The sequence below is a fragment of the Rissa tridactyla genome, chromosome 23 (genome assembly GCF_028500815.1).
Source record: "Rissa tridactyla isolate bRisTri1 chromosome 23, bRisTri1.patW.cur.20221130, whole genome shotgun sequence".
In the NCBI taxonomy this organism is placed as follows: Eukaryota; Metazoa; Chordata; class Aves; order Charadriiformes; family Laridae; genus Rissa; species Rissa tridactyla.
The window spans coordinates 1,796,613-1,821,407 of record NC_071488.1 but is presented as its reverse complement, the minus strand read 5'-3'; the positions used below and the strand labels follow the sequence as shown (position 1 = coordinate 1,821,407).

At 46.9% G+C, this 24,795-nt stretch overlaps 3 protein-coding genes across 3 annotated transcripts; 2 read left to right on the top strand and 1 right to left on the bottom strand.

Moving 5' to 3' along the window:
- The first annotated feature begins 675 nt into the window (after positions 1-675).
- Positions 676-7,122, top strand: LOC128901179 (keratin-associated protein 16-1-like). Its single transcript, XM_054183017.1, has 5 exons — positions 676-753; positions 2,725-2,929; positions 4,331-5,349; positions 5,395-5,864; positions 6,495-7,122. Exons 1-5 carry the CDS (start codon positions 676-678, stop codon positions 7,120-7,122), a joined length of 2,400 nt encoding a protein of 799 aa, XP_054038992.1.
- Positions 7,123-13,863: 6,741 nt separating this feature from the next.
- On the top strand, positions 13,864-14,754 carry LOC128901115 (keratin-associated protein 9-1-like). The gene has a single exon (XM_054182921.1). The coding sequence runs from the start codon at positions 13,879-13,881 to the stop codon at positions 14,395-14,397; it is 519 nt and encodes a 172-aa protein (XP_054038896.1). The 5' UTR covers positions 13,864-13,878; the 3' UTR covers positions 14,398-14,754.
- Positions 14,755-21,975: 7,221 nt separating this feature from the next.
- Positions 21,976-22,992, bottom strand: LOC128900855 (keratinocyte proline-rich protein-like). The gene has a single exon (XM_054182436.1). The coding sequence runs from the start codon at positions 22,990-22,992 to the stop codon at positions 21,976-21,978; it is 1,017 nt and encodes a 338-aa protein (XP_054038411.1).
- Positions 22,993-24,795: the final 1,803 nt, after the last annotated feature.

Sequence of the window (24,795 nt, the reverse complement as noted above, 5' to 3'; positions counted from 1 at the left end):
ACTGTGATGGGCACGCGTCAGTGTGTGCAGGCTCCCCTACGCAGGCAGGAGGAGGCAGGCAGGGCACCTCACACTGGGAAGACATCTTTCCACACTGCAGTGGAGCCTGAAAGAAAAACAGCAATTTGGTATCTGCTAACCCAAAGCATCAGACATTTCATTTTCTTGGCTGGTGAATTCTTCAGCAAGACACCTGCAGTTTGTGCCACAATTTGGTTCACGAAATAATGAATAGAGAGAAATTGCTATGTCTTTCCCCACCCCACCCCCCCCCGATTCTGCAACCACTCCTTATGAAAAGAAGTTTCATCATTCTGTTTTTCTGTATAAACTTCCAAACTCATCTTTTCTTACTGAAATCTGCTTTCAGCCAGACAATTTCACCCTAGCAGCATTTTCTTGAGCAGATAACAGTGGATTTGATTAACATTTTCAGCAGGTTTATAAACTTCAAGTTAATCCCCTCTCTTTTACAGACTTTTTGTCCTTGTCCTGAAACTCCCTTGCAGGAGAACACCCATCTCGCACCACTGCAAGAGGTGCAGCTATCACTGTCCCACCTTTATCAGGGCTTTCAGTGGCAACAGGCTAGACAGGTAGAAGAGAGACGTAGTTGTTCAGGTTTACCATGAGGCTAGGAGCTCTTACCTGGGACCTTGGCCACTGCCGTATGCGATGCCGCAGTTGCTTCGCCGCTTCGATGATATCTATATGCAGAGCAGTTTCGGCTCCTGCCCGCCGCGTAGGCACTCAGTGAGCAAGATGATGTTTTAGCCCTCTAAATCCAGTGCTGAGACAGCAGGAGACATTTTGCAGATCATCCATGGGAATTACAGCAAAGCGCGAAGGAAGAAGATTATTACTCTTTCAAACCCTTGTCACCAAGGAGGTGTGAGAGCCAATAAACAATTTCCCTTGTGCAGCTGGTAGCAGTAATCTATTTCGGCAAATAGTAGAAAATCAACACCAGTAACAGGCTTAGATCTGTACAATCCCGAAGATACTTACCCCGCTCAGTATCAGCAAGTAAAGACAGTGAGCAGACACGGCGACTTTAACCTGGGATCTGCCTTGTATATTCAAGAGCCTGGCCTCCGGAGATGAGGTGCCCCAGGCACACAGACAAGCTGTCCTTTACTAACCCGGCCCTGCTCCGCCTCCGCCCTGTGAGGAATTATTTGACTAATTATTTTTCATGGAAACCAGCTATTTCCACGGCTGTAGTGTAACCTTGAGTGAGCAAAGATGGCTTGCGAGATCACGTGTCCTTTCAGTGGGGCTGACGTCAGAGAAGAATTTGGGAAATGCATGGACTCCAGGCTCGCTCCCAAATAGTCGCCCAGTTATGGGTCAGTTTTTCTGTGACGGTAAAACATCCTCCAGCCCAACACATCATGCGGGCCATTAGAGACAGGATGGGATGTGGGATCTGGGGGATTCTTCTATTTTTAGCTGTGTCTGACCTCTTTCTGTCACCGCCGCTGTCCTGTTCAGGCGGGGTGCCGCTGGTGGTAGTGCCCTGACGTGCTTCTGGAAACTCTTATATCATCACTAGTCTCGTGATGTTTTGCATTTTCTCCTAAAGCTCTGACTCAAATAACATAACGCTACTCCATCGCCATGATGTTGCCTTTATCCCCCTGCAGTTGCACCCCTGAAGAGCAGATGGGTGATAGGACCCTTTTCCCGTCAGCCCACCGGTTTACCAAAATCAGCTGAACTATACTAAGGGTTAATTCAGATCACTGCAGTCAGCAGCAAACTGTCAGCCCAAGTGGTTACACATCTCAAATTTATTTATTTTAACTTAAATAACCAAAAGCTACTACGCTGGCCACCACTGTGCCCAGCGGCATGGACAGGCACATTTAAAGGGAGAATAGTGTGCAGGCACAAGAATGCACCTTCATCTCCAGATGATATATACCCTTGTCTCTGTACGCAAGTAACACTGGTTCAATGTTTGTGTCACCAAGTGACTTAAGGCTAGTTCAGAGTGAGCAGAGAAGGAAGTTTCAGAGTCTTTGATCTCTCGCAGGCAATGCGCTTGGTGGCTCTCCCTTCTCTCTTACAATGAGGGATTTTCAGACAAGAACATCTTTACTTGACTGCAATTGTGGTAGGCAGAAAGCATTGACTCCATGCTGTGGCTGTCGTGCACGGTTCACTATCTTTCTTGGACGGTGTGTCTCAGTCTCGGTTTAACCCTCTGTATGACAGAAACGTGCAGAGCAAACCAAAAAGGGCCACTACCACGAACACTGCAGTCAGAGCACCAAACACAGACGGGTCATCCCCCTGGAGCGTCGCTGCATAGAGATGGACCATCATAGGAGATATCCTGGAAGGACTCTAAGTGACAGTGAAGGTTTTAACACAGTGTGAAGCCTTCCCTGGCTGCCTAACTGTTCAAGGCCGGGTTGGATGGGGCTTTGAGCATCCTGGTCTAATGGAAGGTGTCCCTGCCCGTTGTAGGGGGGTTTGGAACTAGATGATCATTAAGGTCCCTTCCAACCCAAACCAGTCTATGATTCTATGAAATTTGGGTTATGCTGACATACTGCACTTGGTTGAGGATTAGAGATGTTATGAAGCTGCTCAGAGAACTTGGGTGCTCCCATGTACTGGCTGCACTCTCCAGCAGTTACAGGGGAGTGAGTGCTCCCTTCCATCTGGCACATGTGAGACCACACCTGGATGCTGTGTCCAATTTGGGGTCCACAGTGCAAGACAGTCTCCAGCAAACTGGAGCAAGCCCAGTGGAGACCACCGAGATGGTCCAGGGGCCTCAAGGAGGTGATGGGTGGGGAGAGGCTGAAGGACCTGCTCATCCTGGAAAGGAAAAGACTTAGGGGAGATCCTGGGGCCCCTTTCAGCTATCTAGAAAGTATTAATGGAGAGGCGTTTCTCAGAGGTGCCCGGAGACAGCGTGAGAGGCAACAACTGCAAGTTACAACAGTGGAAATTCTGACCAGATTATTGTGAATAAAGTTCTCAGTAGGAGGGATATTGTGTGCTTGTAAGAGCAAGCAAACTCGCACAATAGAGCAGAACAAAGTCACTTATGGAGTCCTATCACATCTGTAATCCTGGTCTGTATGGCTGTCTCAGGGGAAGGCGCAAGAAAATGCACCAAATCAACTTTTATCAAAACAAAGTTTAATCCCGAGGGGCATTGTTTCCAGGATGTATCATCAGTTCCTTGTTCCACATCCCCCATAGGAAATACGTGGATGAGGAATTCAAGCTTGCAGGCAGCAGTCATAGTGCCGCATGTACCACCACAGTGGCCAGGTTTCATTAAAAATTATAATGTAAGCAAGTAATTTAAGGATTGGAGGTGGAGCAGGTCTGGATTATTATAAATTTTATTTCCATACCCCTGAGGTGTCTCACTTCCGGAGACACGGACACTGAAATCATATAAAAGGATTCATATTGTAGTGTTTCTCAAGCCGTTTTGGTTTCATTTGCTAGTTGCTGTTGGTGAATTGGGTAAGTCTCTCTTGGCTTACTGGGAAGTAATATAGTGGCTGGGGTTATTTAGTTTTTAAATATTATCTGCAGAAGCAATGTAGGAGACTTATGAGTGCTTCTGCTTAGTGAGATTTGCGTACGGTATTTATCAAGCAGCTGAGGTAAGGGTAAATATTCATTCCATCTTCTACCAGTCTTTATTTGCTGTATGTTTTGCAATTGCTCTGTGTTCTCCATCAAGATACATCTCAGGGTAGTTGAGAGCAGACTAACCTCTCTCTTTCCCCAATGACATTGCTACCCTGTTTTAACCAGGAAATTATTGGGTTTGAGAAAGATCAAAAGGCAAGGCTAGGACTTCAAAGGAAAAAAGTGGGAGGGAAGATAAGAAGTGGAGACTCTCAGGCTGCAAGGGTAAGCAATGCCTGGAAGGAAGTCTGGATGAGAAGAGCTAGGAGAACTTCTATGGGAGAGGTGGGAAAGCAGCTGTGCTGTGAGCGTCAGATCCTTTCCTTGTGGAAGTTTTCTGGCATGAAGGCTCCACTCATGTCCTCTAGGTGAGGACCTACGTGCGGACAGGTCCACATCAGAAGCCTAGTAGTCTCCTTTACAGGTGGAAATAGGGAAGTAATGTCAAAGAGCTCATGCTAAACTAAGGGGAGCTGTGGGCAGGTGGGGGCTGTCATGACTTCAGAACATGCAATATAATTTAGTTGAGTCCAAATAACACCACTTTTCTTTCCTGTTTTGAGAAGCTGTTTGAAATGTACATCTGTCTTTCCTTGTACATCTTTTCCTTGTGAAAGCTGAATGTCTCTGTTTTCCACAAAGTTTATTCCTTTCCTGCTTTCAGACGTTACCCCTCCCTCAAAGATGCAGTGCCAGAACGATTACCAACTGAGACAGCTCTGCCTTCCACCTCCCACAATCTTGGTGAAGAGTTTTCCAGTGAAAAAATGTGTTGATCCCTGTGGTGCTGGCTGTAACATCCAGTGCTTCCCTCAATGTGTGGATCCCTGCTGCTACGCTGGGGTTCCTCAGGGCACCACCACTTACGTGAACCTGAGTAATCTTGGTGTGACACGGGCTGCCAGGTGTGTGGATCCCTGCTGCCTCGGAATCACCACCTGTGCGCCTCCGTGCTGTGAGGAAGTGACCAAGTGCATCACCACATGTGTGGACCCATGCTGCTGCAAAGTGACCGAGTGCACAACCAGATGTGAAGATACGTGCTGTGAGGAGGTGACCAAGTGCACCACCAGATGTGTGGACCCCTGCTGCCAGGAGGTGACCAAGTGCACCACCACGTGTGTGGATCCCTGCTGCCAGGAGGTGACCAAGTGCACCACCAGATGTGTGGACCCCTGCTGCCAGGAGGTGACCAAGTGCACCACCAGATGTGTGGACCCCTGCTGCCAGGAGGTGACCAAGTGCACCACCAGATGTGTGGACCCCTGCTGCCAGGAGGTGACCAAGTGCACCACCAGATGTGTGGACCCCTGCTGCCAGGAGGTGACCAAGTGCACCACCAGATGTGTGGACCCCTGCTGCCAGGAGGTGACCAAGTGCACCACCAGATGTGTGGACCCCTGCTGCCAGGAGGTGACCAAGTGCACCACCAGATGTGTGGACCCCTGCTGCCAGGAGGTGACCAAGTGCACCACCAGATGTGTGGACCCCTGCTGCCAGGAGGTGACCAAGTGCACCACCAGATGTGTGGACCCCTGCTGCCAGGAGGTGACCAAGTGCACCACCAGATGTGTGGACCCCTGCTGCCAGGAGGTGACCAAGTGCACCACCAGATGTGTGGACCCCTGCTGCCAGGAGGTGACCAAGTGCACTACCAGATGTGTGGACCCCTGCTGCCAGCAGGTGACCAAGTGCACCACCACGTGTGTGGATCCCTGCTGCCAGGAGGTGACCAAGTGCACGACCAGATGCGTGGACCCCTGCTGCCAGGAGGTGACCAAGTGCACCACCACGTGTGTGGACCCCTGCTGCCAGGAGGTGACCAAGTGCACGACCAGATGCGTGGACCCCTGCTGCCAGGAGGTGACCAAGTGCACGACCAGATGCGTGGACCCCTGCTGCCAGGAGGTGACCAAGTGTGCCACCACATGCGTGGATCCCTGCTGCCAGGAGGTGACCAAGTGTGCCACCACATGCGTAGACCCCTGCTGCCAGGAGGTGACCAAGTGCACCACCAGATGTGTGGACCCCTGCTGCCAGGAGGTGACCAAGTGCACCACCAGATGTGTGGACCCCTGCTGCCAGCAGGTGACCAAGTGCACCACCAGGTGCGTAGATCCATGCTGTGGACCTGTGACCAGATGCACCACTAAATGCGTGGATCCATGCTGTGACAGAGTGACCAAGTGCACTACCAGGTGCGTAGATCCATGCTGTAGTGAAGTGATTAAGTGCACTACCAGGCGTGTGAATCCCTGCTGTAGAGAGGTGACCAAGTGCACCACCAGGTGTGTGGATCCGTGCTGCGATAAGGTGACCAAGTGCACTACCAGGCGTGTGAATCCCTGCTGTAGAGAGGTGACCAAGTGCACCACTAAGTGTGTGGATCCATGCTGCGATAGAGTGACCAAGTGCACCACGAGGTGTGTTGATCCATGCTGTGGCAGCGTGACCAGAAGTACCACCAGGTGCATAGATCCATGCTGTGGAGGTGTCACCAGATACACCACTAAGCGTGTTGATCCATGCTGTGGAGGTGTCACCAGATACACCACTAAATGTGTGGATCCATGCTACGGCAGAGTGAACAAGTGCACCACCAGGTGCATAGATCCATGCTGTAGTGAAGTGACGAAGTGCACCACCAGGTGTGTGGATCCCTGCTGCCAGGAGGTGACCAAGTGCACTACTAAGTGTGTGGAGCCATGCTGTGGGCCAGTGACCAAGTGCACCACCAGGTGCGTGGATCCCTGCTGCAAGGAAGTCACCAAGTGCACCACCACATGCGTGGACCCATGCTGTGGAGGTGTGAGTGAATGCACCACCAGGTGTGTGGATCCCTGCTGCCAGGAGGTGACCAAGTGCACTACTAAGTGTGTGGAGCCATGCTGTGGGCCAGTGACCAAGTGCACCACCAGGTGCGTGGATCCCTGCTGCAAGGAAGTCACCAAGTGCACCACCAGGTGCGTGGATCCCTGCTGCAAGGAAGTCACCAAGTGCACCACCACATGCGTGGACCCATGCTGTGGAGGTGTGAGTGAATGCACCACCACGTGTGTGGACCCCTGCTGCCAGGAGGTGACCAAGTGCACCACCAGATGCGTGGATCCCTGCTGCCAGGAGTTGACCAAGTGCACCACCACGTGTGTGGATCCCTGCTGCCAGGAGGTGACCAAGTGCATGACCAGATGCGTGGACCCCTGCTGTCAGGAGGTGACCAAGTGCACCACCACGTGTGTGGATCCCTGCTGTCAGGAGGTGACCAAGTGCACCACCACATGTGTGGATCCCTGCTGTGGGGGCGTTCAGGCTGTTACGAAGTGTGTGGATTCCTGTCCCACCGCCTGTGTTACACAGGCCACCCCCCCGTGCAAGGGCATATGCACCCCTGCCTGCGGCCGGCACTACTCCATTGCGTGTGCAGATGTTTGCTGTCGTAAATGCATGGCTCCTTGAGGGGCTGCATGTCGGGGCTCCTGTGGTGGGGGCGATTGCCCTGTGGAGGCTCCAAAGGCTAAGGAATGAAAACGGTTTGCAGATCCCTGAACTTGTCAAGGTCTTCCTCACATCTTTGTTTTCCTAATGCCCTTCCTGTCCAAGGAAGAGTAAATCCTCAAATGGTTTTCCTTATGTTCTGCATCATTTCTACTATATTTACCTCAAGCACAATGCGTTTCCTTGTAACATGTAACTGATTTGTTTTGTGCCCCCAGGAATATTGCCTGGGAGAGAGATTCTGTAATTCTTCTTTGCACTGGTGTAGATGGAGGAATTTCTACGTTTATTCTTTCTTGCCATCTTCTCCTTTTCTTGTATGAAGCAATAAAAAAAATATTATTATCTAGGCATCAGTTGTCTGTGTTTCCTTCATTTTTGCATTCCCCCAGACTCACCCATTCTCCTTTTAATTTCTTCCTAAAAGCCTGATCTCTGTAGAGTGGCAGGTCCTGTTGGAATGCCTGAGAAAGTCTAAGGCAATAGCTGGAGACCTGGGACTCCTCTGGGATATCCCAGGTCGTTGCTGGGAGAGGGGATGCTGTACACCATGAGGAAGCACTGCTCTCCCATGGTTTTGAAAAGACTTTGAAAACCCAACCACTTGCTGAAGTGCTCCTCCGAAGCTGGAGGAGCTCAGGGCTGGCTGTGTCTGCATCCTGCTGGCAGAAATGAAATGTTCCATTACAAGCAATGGGTAAATAAGCCACTAATGAGGGGAAGCTGAGCAGGTTGGGAGACCATGCCTCATAAATGTCACCCATGTGTAAGAGGTCCTAGCTCAGCCTTTTGCAATTGACTTCTATTTCCTTATCTCTGGTGGCAATTGGGCAAGCCTCATCTGTTGCGGAGATCGATATAGATTCATGCACCACTGAGTTCTGCAGAAATATTATTAGTGTTAGCAAGGTGTCTTGGACAATTCTGGTAACCCTCCATGAATACCTGCTAAGAGGATCCCAGTGCTTCCTCCTTAGCACCACATTTATTTGCCCAAGAGTGGGCAACATCTTCAGGGACTCGAAGTCGCCCTGTTACACATGCCAAGGGTATTGCTCTGCTGGTTTCCAGTGCAGAGGTGGTGCAGAATGGAATCGGGCTCAGCAGCAACCGCTGAAGGGAGTAGAGATGGGGAGACAGACTGCGGGGGAAGCTGCTGAAGCAGCAGACATGGGCGCAGCTCTGTCTGCGAGCACCCACTGGCTCCTTCTTTAAAGACGCCCCAGGGCACGTGGCTGGTGACTAACCTGCAATTATCACTGTCTCGCTTTTTCTAGTAGAGGAGTCCAACCAATAGTGGGACGTGATAAATCGTACCCAATGGATGTGGCGCTGCACGTGGTCTGGGGAGATCCGGCCTCACACAAATCGCCCCACCCTCACAGCCCTTCGGTTTCCGTCCTCCTCTCAACTGTTTGCGGCAAACCCTGGCTCTCACCACTGGTTGTACGGCTCTTGCCACTGCGGTGTCTGGACTTTGGCAAGGGCTCTATGCCTTACCTAAGCACAAACACCACACAATAGCAATTCCAAACCAATTGAGGCTTCCTAATTGTCTCTCTGTGGAGGTCCGATTTGTCTCCAAAACTCCTTTAAAACTCATTGAAAGGTTCTGTGCAAACAACCTTTTCCTTTGCTTCTGCTCCCAAATCAAATGGAATGATCTTCTGGGAAATAACAAACTGCAGGTGGAAAAAATGGCATTCAGATAAGATTTTCCCTTGGCCTATTTCTCTGTAGCACCCTTCTGATGGCACAATGCTTGCACTATATTTAATCCTTCATATGAACATAGAAAATCAGATTTGAAAAGGCTGAGGCTATTAGCAGAGAGCAGACATTCCATCTCCAGGTGAACAACACAGGATTGTGCCCTAGGAAGAGAAACAGACTCCATTCCCCCCTGAACACCTGGATGTTTATACCACAGCTATGAAACTGTTAGCACAGTTTGGGAGAAAGTTGCTATTCTGCATAAGCAAATGCAGTAGGCCCACAGTTCTTGCTCTGTCAGGCAACTTGTTTTGAGCTCTAAAAACTATTTCTCAGAGATCAGGACACAGTTTTATTCAGAAATTAAAAAAAAAAACAGCCTAAGGAAAGTTAGATACCCATTCTAAAATTTTGGGAAATCAAAGCAAATATCTACAATAGTCAGAAGGCAAAAGATAAAACAGACGAGGGTTTTTTCATGACCACAGCTAGTTCCTCTTTTTCAGATTTAATTGTGTTCAGATGCTCACTTATCATTCTTCACAGAGCACTCACCTTCCTGAGTAAACAGGAAAAGAGGCGGATAGTGCCGTATTTGGGTTCCTCCAGCCCCATAAGTAACGATCTAATTACTTGATCAAATAGTCCCTAGGGCATGGACTAGACAAGCCACTTGTTCTCATGTGAAGCTAATTACATTTTAGACTCAGCCTCCTGGCATCTCAGCTATGCGACGATTTCCAAAGCTGCCGGAGCCATCAACTGGCCGCCTGGAGACCAGCCCAAACTGGAAGGTGCCCTCGGTGCTGGATCACACCCTCGCACCTTCCCCAGGGAGTTGTGGTAGGGAATGACGAGAGGGGAAAGTCGGATGTAATGAAGCCCCAGCCTTGAAGATTTAATTGCAACAAAGTGCAGGAGAGTGGGCTGGGAAGGCCTGGCCATGCTGAGAATATGGGGAGAATCCTTGATTTCTATGAAAACGCTTTGGTCACCAAAATGTGGGTAGTGTATAGTGTACTCTACGGGATGCTGCACATAAGTTAAATGAAATCCCTGATGCCAACCAGTGCTGGATGCCACAGATGCTTGCTTAGGAGGCTTTTAGTTAACCAGGGGATGCAAAGAAATCCAGAAGTATCATCGTTTCAAAGCAAAGTGTTCAGCTGTTAATGAATTTATTTTTTCTTCTAGCATAAATCCAGCTGAACCATAGAATCATAGAATGGTTTGGGTGGGAAGGGACCTTAAAGACCATCTCATTCCACCCCCCTGCCCTGGGCAGGGACACCTCCCACCAGCCCACGTTGCTCCAAGCCCCGTCCAACCTGGCCTTGAACCCCTCCAGGGATGGGGCAGCCACAGCTTCTCTGGGCAACCTGGGCCAGGGGCTCACCACCCTCACAGGAAATATCTAACATCTAATCTAAATCCAATCTAATATCTAATCTAAATCTCCCCTCTTCCATTTTAAAACCGCTCCCCCTCATCCTATCGCTCCACTCCCTGAACAATGATGCATATCTAAACAGTTGCTCGGGGAAAAATTTCAGTTTGAGATGTTTCCATCCAAAGTCATGACATCTGCACATCCTGACATTTTGTATCTATGTTAGCAATCACGTTCCCGTGATCGTGCGGTGTTTCATGTCTGCAGGCAAATTTGTTCATAGATGTAGGAAAATGGCTCCAAACTTGATGTACCTCCATCTTTGGTAGCTCTTGGTGAAATATGAAGTCCCTCTTGGATTATTTGGAGCCGAAAATATTGACCATGATTTTTTTTTACTAAATTTTCTGAAATATTCTGCTGAGCACCAGATTACAGTGCTCAGGGGGCTCCTCTTCTGCAGCACCAGACAAACTTCTGGGAAGGGGAGTCTCTCTCCTCCTGGGCTCCAGGAACCTCTTCTGGTTCTGGTTTTGGCTCTATTGTGCTTTTTTCATTAAAGCACTACCCATCACACCAGCCTCTGGTTCTACAAGAGACTTTAACACGTGCCATTTAATTAAAAAGATCCCAGAAGTGTCAGACTTGGAAAAAAAGATCACTTATTTTGAGCTCTTTTGCCAAAGGAGGATGGCCACAAAAGGATGTTGCTGTGGGGTCCTGACTCACTGAAGTTAATGTGACTAGTCAAATGACCAAATTGCTCATAAATGTAATAGAGATCCACAAATAAGTGTCAATTAAGAATAATAATCCAGCACCGTGATGTTCCCACATATTACCGATGCAGTTCAATTTGTGTCTCCTAAAATGTCTATTTCTCTTAGAAGTCGTTACAATTTCTAGCTAATCAAATATAACAATAGGGTATACAATAACCCACTATAGAGAGGGAGATGTAGGACCGGTCCTCAGCACTGGTTTTAGAGGTGAGCCTGGAGCCCTAGGAAAGCACGAAGAACTGTACAGACCAGACTATGACAAACTCCTCAGTGAGATAAGTGTTGGAGGCTGTGGGGGAACATAAATGTACTGGAGGACAATTGCTTGCTCAGCATCACCCAGCAGGGTTAGGTTTAGGATGAGAAGATGGAGAGAGATTAATCTGTCAAAATATTAGACATTGAGCTAGTGTGATATCTGAGCTAGTTGCTCTCTGTTCATTTTACAGTCTGCAGGGTCTATTTGGTGCAGTCGTGGGTGTTTCTCCTCACCCTGGAGCAGATGTCTAACACAAACAAATGCTGTACATGTCCTAATTTCTTCCTATCATCTATAAAAGCCACCAGTGCAGGATATGGGTCTGGCTGGGAGAAACAACAGATGATGCACCGAGTCCGTCCAGCAAAGGAAGAGGAGTGGAAAGGCTGAATGAACCATGAGGTGATGCTGGGAGGATGTCAAGAGCAGCGCAAACACGTCAGCTCACACAGGCTTAGGACAGGAATTTCCCCACGTAAACACTGGAAAGGGACCAGTGCCGATGCCTGCAATTCTCCAGCGGGACTCCTGGTTTCCAGCGTAAACAGGATGCACTGCTCATGCTGAACAGGTTGGGGTTTGGGGTTTTTTTTTGCCCATTTAGCATTTTTGTGAGTGATCTCACTGGGGAATTTGATCACATAGTCTGATGATCACATTCCAACTCCATGATTGGAATATCTCAGAGAGATAAAGATTTTCTGTGCTGTGGAGCTGAGTGAGATACCAAGGTCAGGAAAAGGCTTCAATATGCTAATATGGAGTCCTGGGCCTAAATTCTGATTAAACTGAAGCCGTTTACACTGCTCTGGCAGTGAAAAATGCCTTCAAAATGTGTAACCCTTTACTTTGCCCTGAATGACTTAAAGAGGTCCTCAAGGTAACTGGAGTTGTGTCCCCATTGGCATTGCCAAGCATGAATGTTGTTAATACACAGCGGGGAAGAATGGGTTGGGTGTATTTGATGGTTATAAAAGGTATTAGAGAAAAAAAATACCTCAACAGTTTGTAGAAGTGCCGATGGCCCACTGTAGGATTAGCTGTTTCTTACCATGAGAATTAGGACATGCTATTTCCCATAGTAAATCAGATCAATTGCCCATCTTCCCTAATAATAGCTGTCCATTCTTACTGCATTGAAAAAAACCTAAGGTATCATTCAGACATTTATGGAAATAAGGCGATGAAAATATCCAAGCGTATTAAATCTTTTTTGAAAAGCAATTAATCCAGTACCTGTTTTTTTTTTTAATTACTGTGTCATTCCCGTTGGGAACCACATGACGCACAAATTAGGTGGAAGCAGAATTTGCTCAGGATCACATGTTTTTCCTGGAAGAGGGTTTCCATCAAAAATTAGGATGTAAACAAATATGTAAAGCATGTATAGGTGGAGCCTATTCAGGTAGTTAGTGGTCAGGTGTCCATACCCCTGGGCTCCCTTGTTTCCGGAGATGACGCCATGCAAGCCATATAAAAAGGTTTGCATTTTGATGCTCACACCAGTTCATTTGACTTCTCCCTCACTCACCTGCATTGGTGAACTGGTAAGTCTCTCTTGTATTTATCAGGGAATGATGTGATGGCTGTGTTACTTGGTTGTTCTGGTCAAAAGAACTGATCACAGGAGAGCTTTGCTTCTGGTGTTTTTGTCCTGGAATGGACGAGAGAACGTTCAACTCTTACTTAGAGTTTGCTCTTCCTTAAGTAGCTTGCAAATGTCTTCTCACCTCTTCAGAAACTGTGGCTGTCTCTCATCCTTCGTATTCTATCTTCATTAATTTTTTCGTACCTCATTAAGTCAGGAAATTAAATAAATTAGTGGATGCTGCAGAGTGAGACTTGGGACTTCAAAAGAGATGGGTGGGAAGAAGCATTATCTGGAAGAAGGAAGCTGCAGAACACCTGAGGGCAAAGCTGCAGGAGACACCTGGGAGAAGTCAAGATGAAGAAATGAATTGGAACTGTGAGCTGCGATGTCTGGGCCGACCCTTCTTTTATGAAAGGATGAGCCTGTTAATTCTGATACAACTCCAATAGTGTACCGTGATATACAGCTGGAGGATTTGGGATAGCGTCTGAATTTGTGGTCTTTGGGCTTTATCCTCGGGGATTAGCCGTTCAACGTCTGCACAAAGTGGGATGTGCTCTGTGGTGTGTGAGGAACTGAAAAAGTGATAAGGAAAAGACAGGCCCTGGAATGTCTGCTGATTTAAATAAGAAAATAAGGAAATCAACTATTTTCATGTTATGGTTTCTACAAAGTTTAACTGGGGGCAATTCTATAAAATTCAGGCTGTAAAATTTATGTCTGTAGTCTTCCTAACAGTGAAGCTTGCAGGTTCCCAAGGAACGAAGGAATAACCTGGCAGGTTAGTTGCATATGCCTGAATGCAGAGATCATTCACACGTGCAATTTCTTCTAAGAGCCCTTTTCTCAGTCCAACCTCTAACTGCTGTACATGTTTCAAGAGCTCAGGTTGTGAATTGTGGTTTAAGAAGAAAGGATGAGAGTCCTGATTTTGTATCTCTCTTTTTATCTTTGCCTTTAGCTTTACCAGCCCCTCAGAAGGATGTCTTACTACGAGCAGTGCAAGCAGCCCTGCCTGCCCCCTCCCATTTGTCTGCAGAAATGCGGCAAGTGCGTGGAGCCCTGCAAGACGGTGTGCGTGGAGCCCTGCAGCAGCGTCTGCGTGAAGCCCTGCTCCACACAGTGTGTGGAGGTCTGCGCAACGCCCTGTGCCACCCAGTGCACCACCACCTGCAGCTCCCAGTGCGTGGAGCCCTGTGCCACCCAATGCACCACCTCCTGCAGCACCCAGTGCGTGGAGCCCTGCAGCACCCAGTGCGTGGAGCCTTGTAGCACCCAGTGCGTGGAGGTCTGCGCCCCTCAGTGCATCGATGTCTGCGTAAAGCCATGTGCCGCCCAGTGCCCATCCCAGTGCGTGGAGCCCTGCGTCACCCAGTGCTGCACCAAGTGCGTGGAGCCCTGCCCGCCCCCATGTGTGGAGGTCTGTACGACCAAGTGCGTGGATTCCTGCGAGACGGTGTGCCTGGAGCCCTGCAGCACCGGCTGCTCTCACCCCTGCTGATGGCCTCAACGCATGAGCCTTGCATGCAGCCCTGATGCTTCGGTGCATTGCAATATCCACAGGCTCATGAGTATCCACGGCATGAAAACCAGGTTACAGACCCACCTGCGACGGACCAAGACCTCTCCCGACGTGGTTACCCCATGCTCTTTTTGTCTTGAAAAATCTTTTTCTGAACGTTTCCAGCCTATATCTTTGTTTCCTATGATACTTCTGCTACTGCTATCTCAACACCTTTATCTTGGTAACTGCAGTTGGCCAATATTATACTGCTAGGCATTGTGGGAAGTTATTTAGCAATGGCTGTGCTGTAAGCAGTTGATGTTGGAAGATGTTTCCCCTTCTATTCCTTAATTCTCTTATTGTCTTTTAATGTATATCCTCTTGTCTTTTAATGTCTATCTACAGCAATAAAAATTGACCATTGATGGCATAACGCGTCTTCTGTCTTTTTTTCATCTCCCCATTTCCATGTCTTCAGACCCAAGAACATTTTCCTTTAGTTTTCCTTCTAAAAGCTGTTATGGTTGTGGTGGATTTGTGCTTGCAATGCAGTGCTGTAAAGAGGGAGAGTGTACATTATAATGTGGAGCAATGTCTTCTAATGCCATAAACAAAACACCATCCCAGCAATACTTTTCTGACAGATATAAAAAAAATAGCATTGTCCTTGTTGAAAATAATGATAGAAATTTAATTTTCACCTTTAATAATGATAGAATTTTGGTGTTTATACCTCTGAATTTTGGAGGCAAATCTTAGAAACTGTTAAAAGGTAAATTTAAGTGGAAGAAAGCCCCAGGTCCAAGAAAGAAGGAATTCTTGCTGAGATTTGAACTATTTCTTAAAAACATTCTGATGGAGACAAAAATGATATTTTTGATGGAGGCCAAAATGGTATTTTTGATGAATTCTCCCCATGATCCTCACTGACTAAATATAGAAAGTTGGCTTCAGGAGATGAATCTTTTTGCGGTTCAGGAACAGGTCCGAGCCCTGCAAGATTGCAGTTTTGTGCCACGGTTTGCTGCAGACACTTCGTGTGGCTTTGGGCAGGTCTCACTCTTGTTATCTGTCTATTCCCCATCTGCAAGGAGGAGAAGTCACATCCCTGACTGATAGAGTGGTTGACATTTCAGGTTCATTAATGACTGGCAGGTATGATAATATTTTAATTCACTTATAAATACATCTTCTTTATTTGGAGTTAGAATTTTGAAACTGAAGGAGGCCCATTGTCTGGAGGGACGTTATACCCATTTAAATGCCGAGTTTCAGAGATAATGCTCCCATTGTCTTCCATAGTGTGTATGTGACTTGCTTACCTCTGTCTCCGTGACGGCCACACAATTTCCATGTCTGGGATGCAGAGAATTGCTATCCACCTACCGTATCATTATGGCAAGGGTGGAGAACATCTAATCTAGAAAGGAAAAGGGTTATATTTAGGTGTGTGTAAACACTGTTACCAAATCAGCTTTTAATGAAACCTTGTGTGCAGGTGTAGAGGGTTTAACAGATTCCTTTTTGTGTTATTTCTGTCAACACCAAAAGGTGACACCATCAAACAGGGATAATGATAGGTAAAACATGTCTCGGTAAGGCAAACAAATTCTATGCCTGAACACACCTTTCGGTTCAGATAGACAAAACAGGGGGAGGTGGGCCAGATATTCAGCAGCACGGAAGTGGAGGTGAAGACTAGGAACGTCTAATTCCTGCTGTTGAATGCAAACATTTGGGGATTGAGCCATGAATTCTGCCTCGCTAATAACTTCTTGCTGTGACAGCATCAGTGCCCACTTCCAGGCATGGAAAAAGTCTTCGTCAGGAAGTCATATGAAGCTACTAATGAGATCCCTCTCACAGGTTAGGCACCTATGACTGATTTCCAAGCATCTTCATCCAGCTCTATCAGCTGTGTTAGTAATTTAAATTCCTTTCTTCTCTTCCTCTCTGCTGCAAGTGTTGCACCAGGTGCAGTAATCATCGACGAGGGCATGCAGCTCTGTAAACCCTGGGGGAAGCGGCAGAAGGGACCTGCTGGTTTGTGCTCATCACGCTTCCTGTGCCTGTAGGAAAACGTGTTGCAAAAGCCCTGACACACTGCTCTCCTATGTGCCTGTGGTTAGGTCTGCACATTGCTGAGATTCTCCTCAATATTTACAACAAATTAGTGAGCTTTGATCTATGTCAACCATGAAGACCCTGGGAAATCAGGCAGGAGTGAGGGATGTTAAGATATGGGATGATGTTTTTTTCCATTAGCTCCCTTTGCTCTCCTACGCCCGGTGGAAGCCACGTCCATCATCTCTCCCAGTATCACATATCTGTAATGGAGACTGGACTGTAATTCCCAGGGCTGAATATGACCCCACAGGGCATAGCATTGAGGAATGCTCAAGGGAGGACTGAACTACTTCTCCTTTAGAGCTAAAGACAGTGTTTCAGTTGAAACATTTTCTCAGCTCCTTCCTCGGAAAAATTTCAAGGTGACCGACACTTTTCTGAAACACGGACTCATCCATGGAAAAAAGGAAATTCTGCCATAACTTCAGCAAGCTGAATCCAGTGTTTGTAAAAGAAAAGTTTTTAGTTGCTTTGGTGAAAAACTACATGAAAGTGCAGAAAAAATAAAGGGGAAAGCTTCCTAATTTCTTGGCAATATAAAATGCTTCATTTCCCTTTTGAGGAAGGCAAATAGAGAAGGACAGAAGCAAAACCCAAAAACACAGACTGCCAAACACAGACCTGCTGCCCTTCCTGGGAGCTGGGATGCAGCACCCAGACCTGCCCTCCCCACTCTGATTTACACCAGCTGGAGATCTGTCCTGGTGATCACAAACAAAACTATCAGGAAACACCTAAACTGTACGCAAACGTGATCTTCTCACTCCAGAGCAGATCTGAGCCGTCTCTCAAACCTGACTTCAGTTGTGGGATCTTTGCCCAGGGTCGGGACAAGATGAATTATTAATAAATTAGCCAACTATTACCAGATTGGGTGTGCCTTGCATTAAAAAAACAACAAATCCCCCGCACCTGAAAGAGGAGGTATCTCACAGACCTTGACTGAAGTCCAGGTGTACGGAGGTGTCAGTGGAGCAGGTTCTGGTTGTGAAAGATTCTGGTCATCAAGTTAATCTGTTGTCATCAGCTCCCAGGGCTGACTTCTAAAAGCATATAAAAGCCTCCCATTCGGGAGGCACTTTAACCTGAGTGCCTTCTTCTTCTCTTCCTTCAACAGCAGGAGACACCAGGTGAGTCTCTCTAGACACTCTTAGCTCTGTATGTGGGGGTTTCTGTGCTCTCTTCTTGGGAGACAGGGTGATTATTTTTTTTCTTTATTTATCTTGTAACAGTTTCAACTCAGCTCCCCAGCAATTTCACCTCTCTACCGGTGGAAGCCGTATTATGTTATTTTGAGACTTTCTGAGGCTCCAGACAGTGGCTTGCTGACTCTTTGGACCCACAAACCCTTATCAACCCTCATATTTTTCTTTCCAACTGATAAGAATCCTTGTGGATAACCACTGGGTATTATCAGCTACCAAAGGATGGCATCTACTGGCAGCTTGTTTTGCATCTGTTGAGCAGCCATGGGCTGATCACTGCAGTCTACTGCATCTCCAGGGCTCTGAGTTTCACGTCTTTGTATAAAATCTTATCACTGAGCAGGGGGATGGGTCACCTGTGTTAAATGACCAGAGACATGGCTGCTGCTCTGAGGCTCTTGGCGAGCTAAGCAGAGATGGGGCTGTTGCCAGAAGGGATTTTTATTGAGTGATTTTTCTCTTTCAAAACCACATGCAATACTGAAATGTCACTTGCTTTCTGCTCCTCTTTGACTACTTTTAAATATTGCCGTGAGGTTCTCTTTGCTTTCTTCAAAACTTGCTTCACTTGTTAAAGCTGAAACGCTCAGAAAACAGTGAGCAGAGGGAAAGAAGGAAAACTCGTCTTGTTGTTTCGCTTCCCTCTGCTTCTATAGCCATTTACCTGTGTTAGGATGGTGCTTGCCTCTTCTATTCATTTATGCTTATATACAGTTACGCCCTGAGGCCTCAGGAGAGTGGCTGATCTCCACAGAGGCCAACAGTGACAAGAGCCCAGAAGCACAATATGGAGCAGCTACAGCAAGCTGGAGTCACCAACACAAATTTGGTCTGAACAGCAGCACCCTCAGGGATTTCCAAGGGGCTTTGTTGTGGTTTTGCTGGTAGGATTAACTCTTAAAGGCTCTTCACTGTTGGTTTAATGTCAAAGCTGAAGAACTGAGTGAAACTATAATATCCAGAAAGAAGAAATGTGTAGGGCTTAAAATAACTGAAATGGCACCTTGGTTTTCTTCCAGGCTTAGCAAAGATGTCTTCCCACCAGCAGAAACAGCAGCAGCAAATACCTTCAAAATGCCAGGAAAAGTGTCCTCCAAAGTGTGTGGAGCAATCCCAGGCCCCCAAAGGGCAAGCCAAGTGTCCTGTGAAGAGCATCCCCCAGCAGCAGCAGCAGCAGCAATGCCCAAAGCAGAAGTAGCACTAACAGCAACGGCCACAAAGTGCCATGGAAGAGGCAAATGCTCATTTCCAACCTCTCCTTCTGTCTGCTGGCTCTGCCAGGATAGCTAGAAATTTGCAGCACGCCTCCTTTGTTTGCGAGCAGAAATTGCTTTACAAAGAGATGCAATTCATTAATGTGGATTTATTCATCCTCTGCTATAAAAATAAAAAAATTGTGGGGCCATTTTCTTCTGATCTTTAATTTGGGACATGCTACAATAAAATTATAAGTAACCTCATTACTTGCTTCCTGATATTTTTTCACTTTACTAGTGTCATTCCTTCTGTTTTGCTTTCTTTTATTAGACTAAGACTTGCCTTTAAACATGTACTTGTATACAAGGCACATGTACGCAGGGACCCATTCATGGTTGCCAGTGAGATTTCCCAAGGAATTATTTTTCCATGCTTTTATTTTACATAGTTCCAGAAACCTGCAGTTATTAATATGATGACCAAGTGACCAGAAATGTGAAATGTCTAGAGCAAACAGGACACAAAATGATTGCAATTTCTAGAAAGACCCTTTAAATTCAGGGTCCTCTGGGGCAGAGCTGCTGCTCGGGTGTCAAAACTGTCTCAGGATCAATGTGCTTCCCATCTCAGGGTGATCTTGTAAGTTGTTTTCATCCTGAACAGGAGCAAACCGGGGAAACTTCGTTTTCTCTAAGACGTAATATTCTGAAGCATATTCTTGTGGGTCTATCAAAACAGTTATCCTATAACTGCTGAGAGGAAAAGAGTCTCTGGAAGTTTTTAAGTCTGGAAGGAAGCTTTTGCTTTCTCAGAATGAATAGTTTTGGTTTTAAGAGAATCAGAAAGAGGATTCAAAATGTTTTGGTTTCTCAGCAGGATGTTACTGAATAGAAAATTGGTTCTGTTTTACCTCAAACCAGGACCCTGAGCTAATTTATCTCCAGCCAGCTGTATGGCAGAGTAAAGGAGGAAAACAGTAAACACAGAAAATATTGGGTGATAGAGTATTAGTGTCTACCAGACAGACGTAAGCTTGCCCTGCAAACCAGAAGCTGTGTGTCTCAGTGCGATTCTGTGATCAGATGGTGTGGTTGGGTGTATCTAATGCCCATCTAACAGGTACAGGGCCAAACCAGTGAGATTACATCGCTCCTGGCTCGTCTGAAGTGTGGGAAAAACTCGTTTGCTTGTGCTTGCAACCTGCCTTGTAGACCTGCCCATGGCTTATATCTGCTGAAGGTCACAGAGTGGCTGTGAATATGTTTAAATTAGGGCAGGTTGACCATGGGGGCAGCTTGTGTGCTGTGCTCTGGGTTGGGGTGTCTTGCTGAGCAGCGTTTCAGTGCAATTAGTGTTTTGTGCAATTAGTATTTCAGTGCCATCGGCCAGCCCGTGGTCTGGCACGGTGCAAGGACTCTTGCAGCTTCTCCAAACCTGAGCACCTGGAAATTAACAACAGACCCAGGGTCCCCTGCGATCACCCCAACTTCTGACTCCTGATTCACCCAACTTTGAGGTTAAAAAATGCCTGACTGTTACAAGCTGAGGCTTCTTTTCATCTTTTTAAGCAGATGCTATAAAAAATCTCCACAACTTGGTATTCAAAGTCATTTTTATTGTTGATTTTCACAGTGAAGTAAATCCTGGATACAATATCAGCCTAAAATAATTAGAGATAAGTACCAAATACATACGCAACAACACTGCGTGGTGAAACGTGTTCCAGGGTGTAATTGAGACAGCACTGGGTATGCTTCCTCCTTTATCCTGTCTAACAGATGGAAGCCACGCCTGAGGTTAATCTATTTCAAAACATGTCTGGATTAGATTTAATTATCTATATATTTTCCATAATCACAATTTGAGCTGTTCTTTTACACATCCTAGAAAATCCAAGGTGAGCTCTCTGAGGAAAACACTGATTACTACCAATTCAACTAAGCAGATAATTAAGTGGTGATGGCTCGTTTGTAAAAATCTTTCTATTTCCTCTAGCCCAATGGATTTTTTTTAATTTGCATAATATATTCAGCACTATGGATTCATGACTCAGAAAGTCTTGCTGCCATTGACCAGAACCCCTTAGCGGCAGGTTCTGCACAAACCTCAAATCCTATTATTAATAGGCAAAACCCCTAAGTGCAAGGTGGGCGATGGCATTTGAGTGCGGGGAGCTGAGTATGAAGGCATGAAAACACGAGGCAGCACGCGGGTCTGGACAAAGAGCTGTAAGTCCCTAATTACGTTTGGGTTAAATTTGAATATTCAGTTTAATAAACCCTGACTGGAGCCCCTCTGCGGTGAGGACAGGCTGAGGGAGTTGGGGTGTTCAGCCTGGAGAGGGGAAGGCTCTGGGGAGACCTTAGAGCTCCTTCCAGTACCTAAAGCAGGCCTACTGGAAAGGTGGGGAGAGACTTTTTACAAGGGCATGTAGTGATAGGACGAGGGAGAATGGTTTTAAACTGGAAGAGGGGAGATTGAGATGAGATATGAGGAAGAAATTGTTTGCTGTGAGGGTGGTGAGCCCCTGGCCCAGGTTGCCCAGAGAAGCTGTGGCTGCCCCATCCCTGGAGGGGTTCAAGGCCAGGTTGGACGGGGCTTGGAGCAACCTGAGCTGGTGGGAGGTGTCCCTGCCCAGGGCAGGGGGGTGGAATGAGATGGTCTTTAAGGTCCCTTCCCACCTAAACCATTCTATGACTCAAGCATGCCATCATGTCCTTTGGTCTCTCTCTGGACCTTTAAAAGCCAGCGGGATCATTGGGAGAGGGCAGAAATTCAGGCCACTGGAAAGCTGGGTGCACATGCCTACAACACCACTTGAAGCCCTATTGTCTATTGAGGGTCCCGGCGTGTCAGTTAGCGCATGGCAGTTAGTATGGGATAACGCTAGCGTTAGCTGCAGGGGGAGCTGGGAGCTGTGCTTCCTAACAGAAATTCTGCAGTGAATAAAAGGGTGTTGGAAAATGACCTCTGATTGCAAGATGTGGGGCAAGGAGATCCGGGTTCGCAATCTTCTCTCTTCAGGGCTTCCCTTGTCAGCTGCAAGTTACTTCTGCATGGGTGGCCACTGGTTGGGCTGCTTCACCTGCTGCTGCTCAATGGGAGGACACTTCTCTGGAACGGAGCACTTCCCTGGCTCAGGACAGGGGTCAGGGATTGACACGGGGATCTCCTTGCACTCCTGCTCCTCTGGAGGGCACGGAGTGGGCACCGGGATCTCCTTGCACTCCTGCTTCTGCTGGGGGCATGGCACAGGTTCAGGAACAGGAATAGGCACAGGGATCTCCTTGTATTCCTGCTTCTCCTGGGGACACGGCACAGGGTCAGGAGATGGAACAGGGATTGGCACAGGGATTTCCTTGCACTGCTGCTTTTCTTGGGCACATGGTGTGGGCTCAGGGCATGGAACAGGGATTGGCACAGGGGTCTCCTTGCACTCCTGCTTCTCTGGAGGGCATGGGGTGGGCACGGGGATCTCCTTGCACTCCTGCTTCTGCTGGGGACATGGCGCAGGTTCAGGGGACGGAACAGGGATGGGCACAGGGATATCCTTGCATTGCTGCTTCTCTTGGGGACATTCTGCAGCCTCCGAGCAGGTAACAGAAACTGGCACAGGGGTCTCCTTGCACTCCTGCTTCTCCAGCAGAGATGGAGTTGGTTCAGAGCAGGAAACAGGGACTGACACAGGGAGCTCTTTGCACGCTGATTTCTCTTCAGGGCATGGAACAGGTTCAGGGCACGATACAGGTGGGAGAGTTGGTGGTAGCTTGCATTGCTGTTGCTGCTGCTGCTCCTGGGGTGGACACTGGGGTATTACGACCACTGGTGTTTCTCCCTGGCCTGGTTCCACCACCGGTGTTGGCAATGGTGCTGTTTTTTCTGGTACCACCACTACTGGGACTTGTTCTGGGCAAGGTGTTGGGACTTGGACTTCAGGTTGCTGCTCTGGACATGGGACCGGCTCAGGGTACTGCACAGGCTCTTGGCTTTGCTTTGAAATTGTTTTGCTTAGGCCAGGTGGGAGGGTGATTTCCTGCTTGATTTGCATTTGATTCAAAGACATCTTTGCAGGAAACAAGATTATCTGAAAGAAATGTCAGAGTGTTACTGTGTCTGCTAAATGAACGGCATTGGGATGAGGGTGAAACCATTATAAGAAACACGAATCAACTGCAAGAGTAAACTTCTCCTAGTGTGCCCTTGGTTTCCCAAGGCAGATTGACTCAGAAAGAATTGTGATTTGCTCTTTCTTTTTCATCCTGCCTTTCAGCTCCTGCTCTGACTCTGTCTTATCTTGTTCCTCCTTTCTGTTCTGCAATTCGGGACAGCCCTGTCAGGTCTGACTGAGGTAGAGCCAGCCCTTTGAAATTGGAGCTGATTTACACTTCAGAGCTCTTACTCTTGTTGCTTAGCTCTTCCCAATGTGTTAACTCCCTTTCATTTCTGTGCTGGGGAATTGATGAGGGAGCTGGCAAATAACAGATCCGCTGGTTTGATAACGGTTTCAGAAAGTCAAAAAAACCCACCAAAAAACTAATGAATGCTGAAGACAAACGTTTAAAAACGTTTGGTGTATCAAAAAGTAGAAAAATACAGATCCAGGCCCAACAGGATATTTTACATCGACAAAACTGAAATACTTAATTTGATTTTGCCCATTTTGAAATGGTTTCCAGATTTTACTTGGAATTAGAAACCTGAGGCATTGAGGCCTCAAGGTGGACCTCACTAGTGAACTGATATCTTTCTGTATCATTGAGAGTCTTTACAGTGACAATTGGCAGACTCCTCCTCTTGCTCCAGTTTCACTTTGACTTCATTGATGATGTAATGGACTGAGGTTACCCGTGGCACAGTCCTTCCAGCTCTCATGGAAAGAATTAGCGGTGGTAATTTGTCCCTGTGTTTCTGGATTATCATGGCCACTAATAACACCTGTAGCTTGCATGAATCAGAATAATCAGGAGGGATTCCTTCTCCCAAGGTAACAGGCCATGTGCAAGAGGCCAAATGAGTTTTCCTAACACTTTATGAAACTCCCTCTCTGAGGCAGGCACCAGGCTCAGCTGGACTGGTGCCGTGCCTTTGGTAAATCCTGCATCGCTGTTTTTTCTAAGGACAATCTAAAGGACAAATAAAAGGTTAGGATCACAGAAGGGTTGGTTGGAAGAGGCATTTTTAAGTCCCCTCAATGCAGGACTAGCATCAACACAGGTCTTGTGAGAGGGTGCAAGTGCCGTTCTCCCTTCCCCATGTTGCCTCCCCCTCCCAGCACATCTTCAAAGCAAATTCATTCTGCTCTTCCACATCCTCCAAGATCCTCCAGATCAATATCATTTGTCTCTTGCTATTTTCTTTATAAGGATCTGATAAGATCTTAAGCCAAATTAATATATTGCTCTTGACATGGTTATCATGAATGATACAACACACTAGGAATACTTTCACCTTTCTGCTCCTTACAGCCCGTTGTACTCCCAAATCTTTTACAGAATAATTCTCCAATGAAATTGAAGTTTTAAAAATACTCTTGTTATAAAAAGCATAATTATAGAAAATAGTTTTGGAAGGAGCTTTAGGAGGCCATTTAGACCACCTTCTTCCCTGAAGGCAGAATCAGTTATACTTAAACCAACACAATTTTATCTAATCTCTTCTTCAGAAAGGATCTAATTTAGCACTTAACTATCTGCAGATTTACACACAACCTGAATTTGCCTTGCAGAGTCATTCCGAGACTAGTTGTCCTACCCCACTGCCCACAGTTTCTCTTCTTTACAGGAATCTTTTGCATATTCAAAGGTATCAAATAAAACACTTCTTTAAAGAGTTTGCCTACATTAAGCCAAGCAGTAAAATTATAGAC

Coding starts and splice junctions, on each gene's coding strand:
- LOC128900855 (XM_054182436.1), bottom strand. CDS start 22,992: ATGTCTTTGAATCAAATGCAAATCAAGCAGGAAATCACCCTCCCACCT.
- LOC128901115 (XM_054182921.1), top strand. CDS start 13,879: ATGTCTTACTACGAGCAGTGCAAGCAGCCCTGCCTGCCCCCTCCCATT.
- LOC128901179 (XM_054183017.1), top strand. CDS start 676: ATGCCGCAGTTGCTTCGCCGCTTCGATGATATCTATATGCAGAGCAGT. Junction 5,350..5,394: donor TGGACCCCTGCTGCCAGCAG/GTGACCAAGTGC, acceptor TGCTGCCAGGAG/GTGACCAAGTGCACGACCAG. Junction 5,865..6,494: donor GTGACCAAGTGCACTACCAG/GTGCGTAGATCC, acceptor ATGCACCACCAG/GTGTGTGGATCCCTGCTGCC.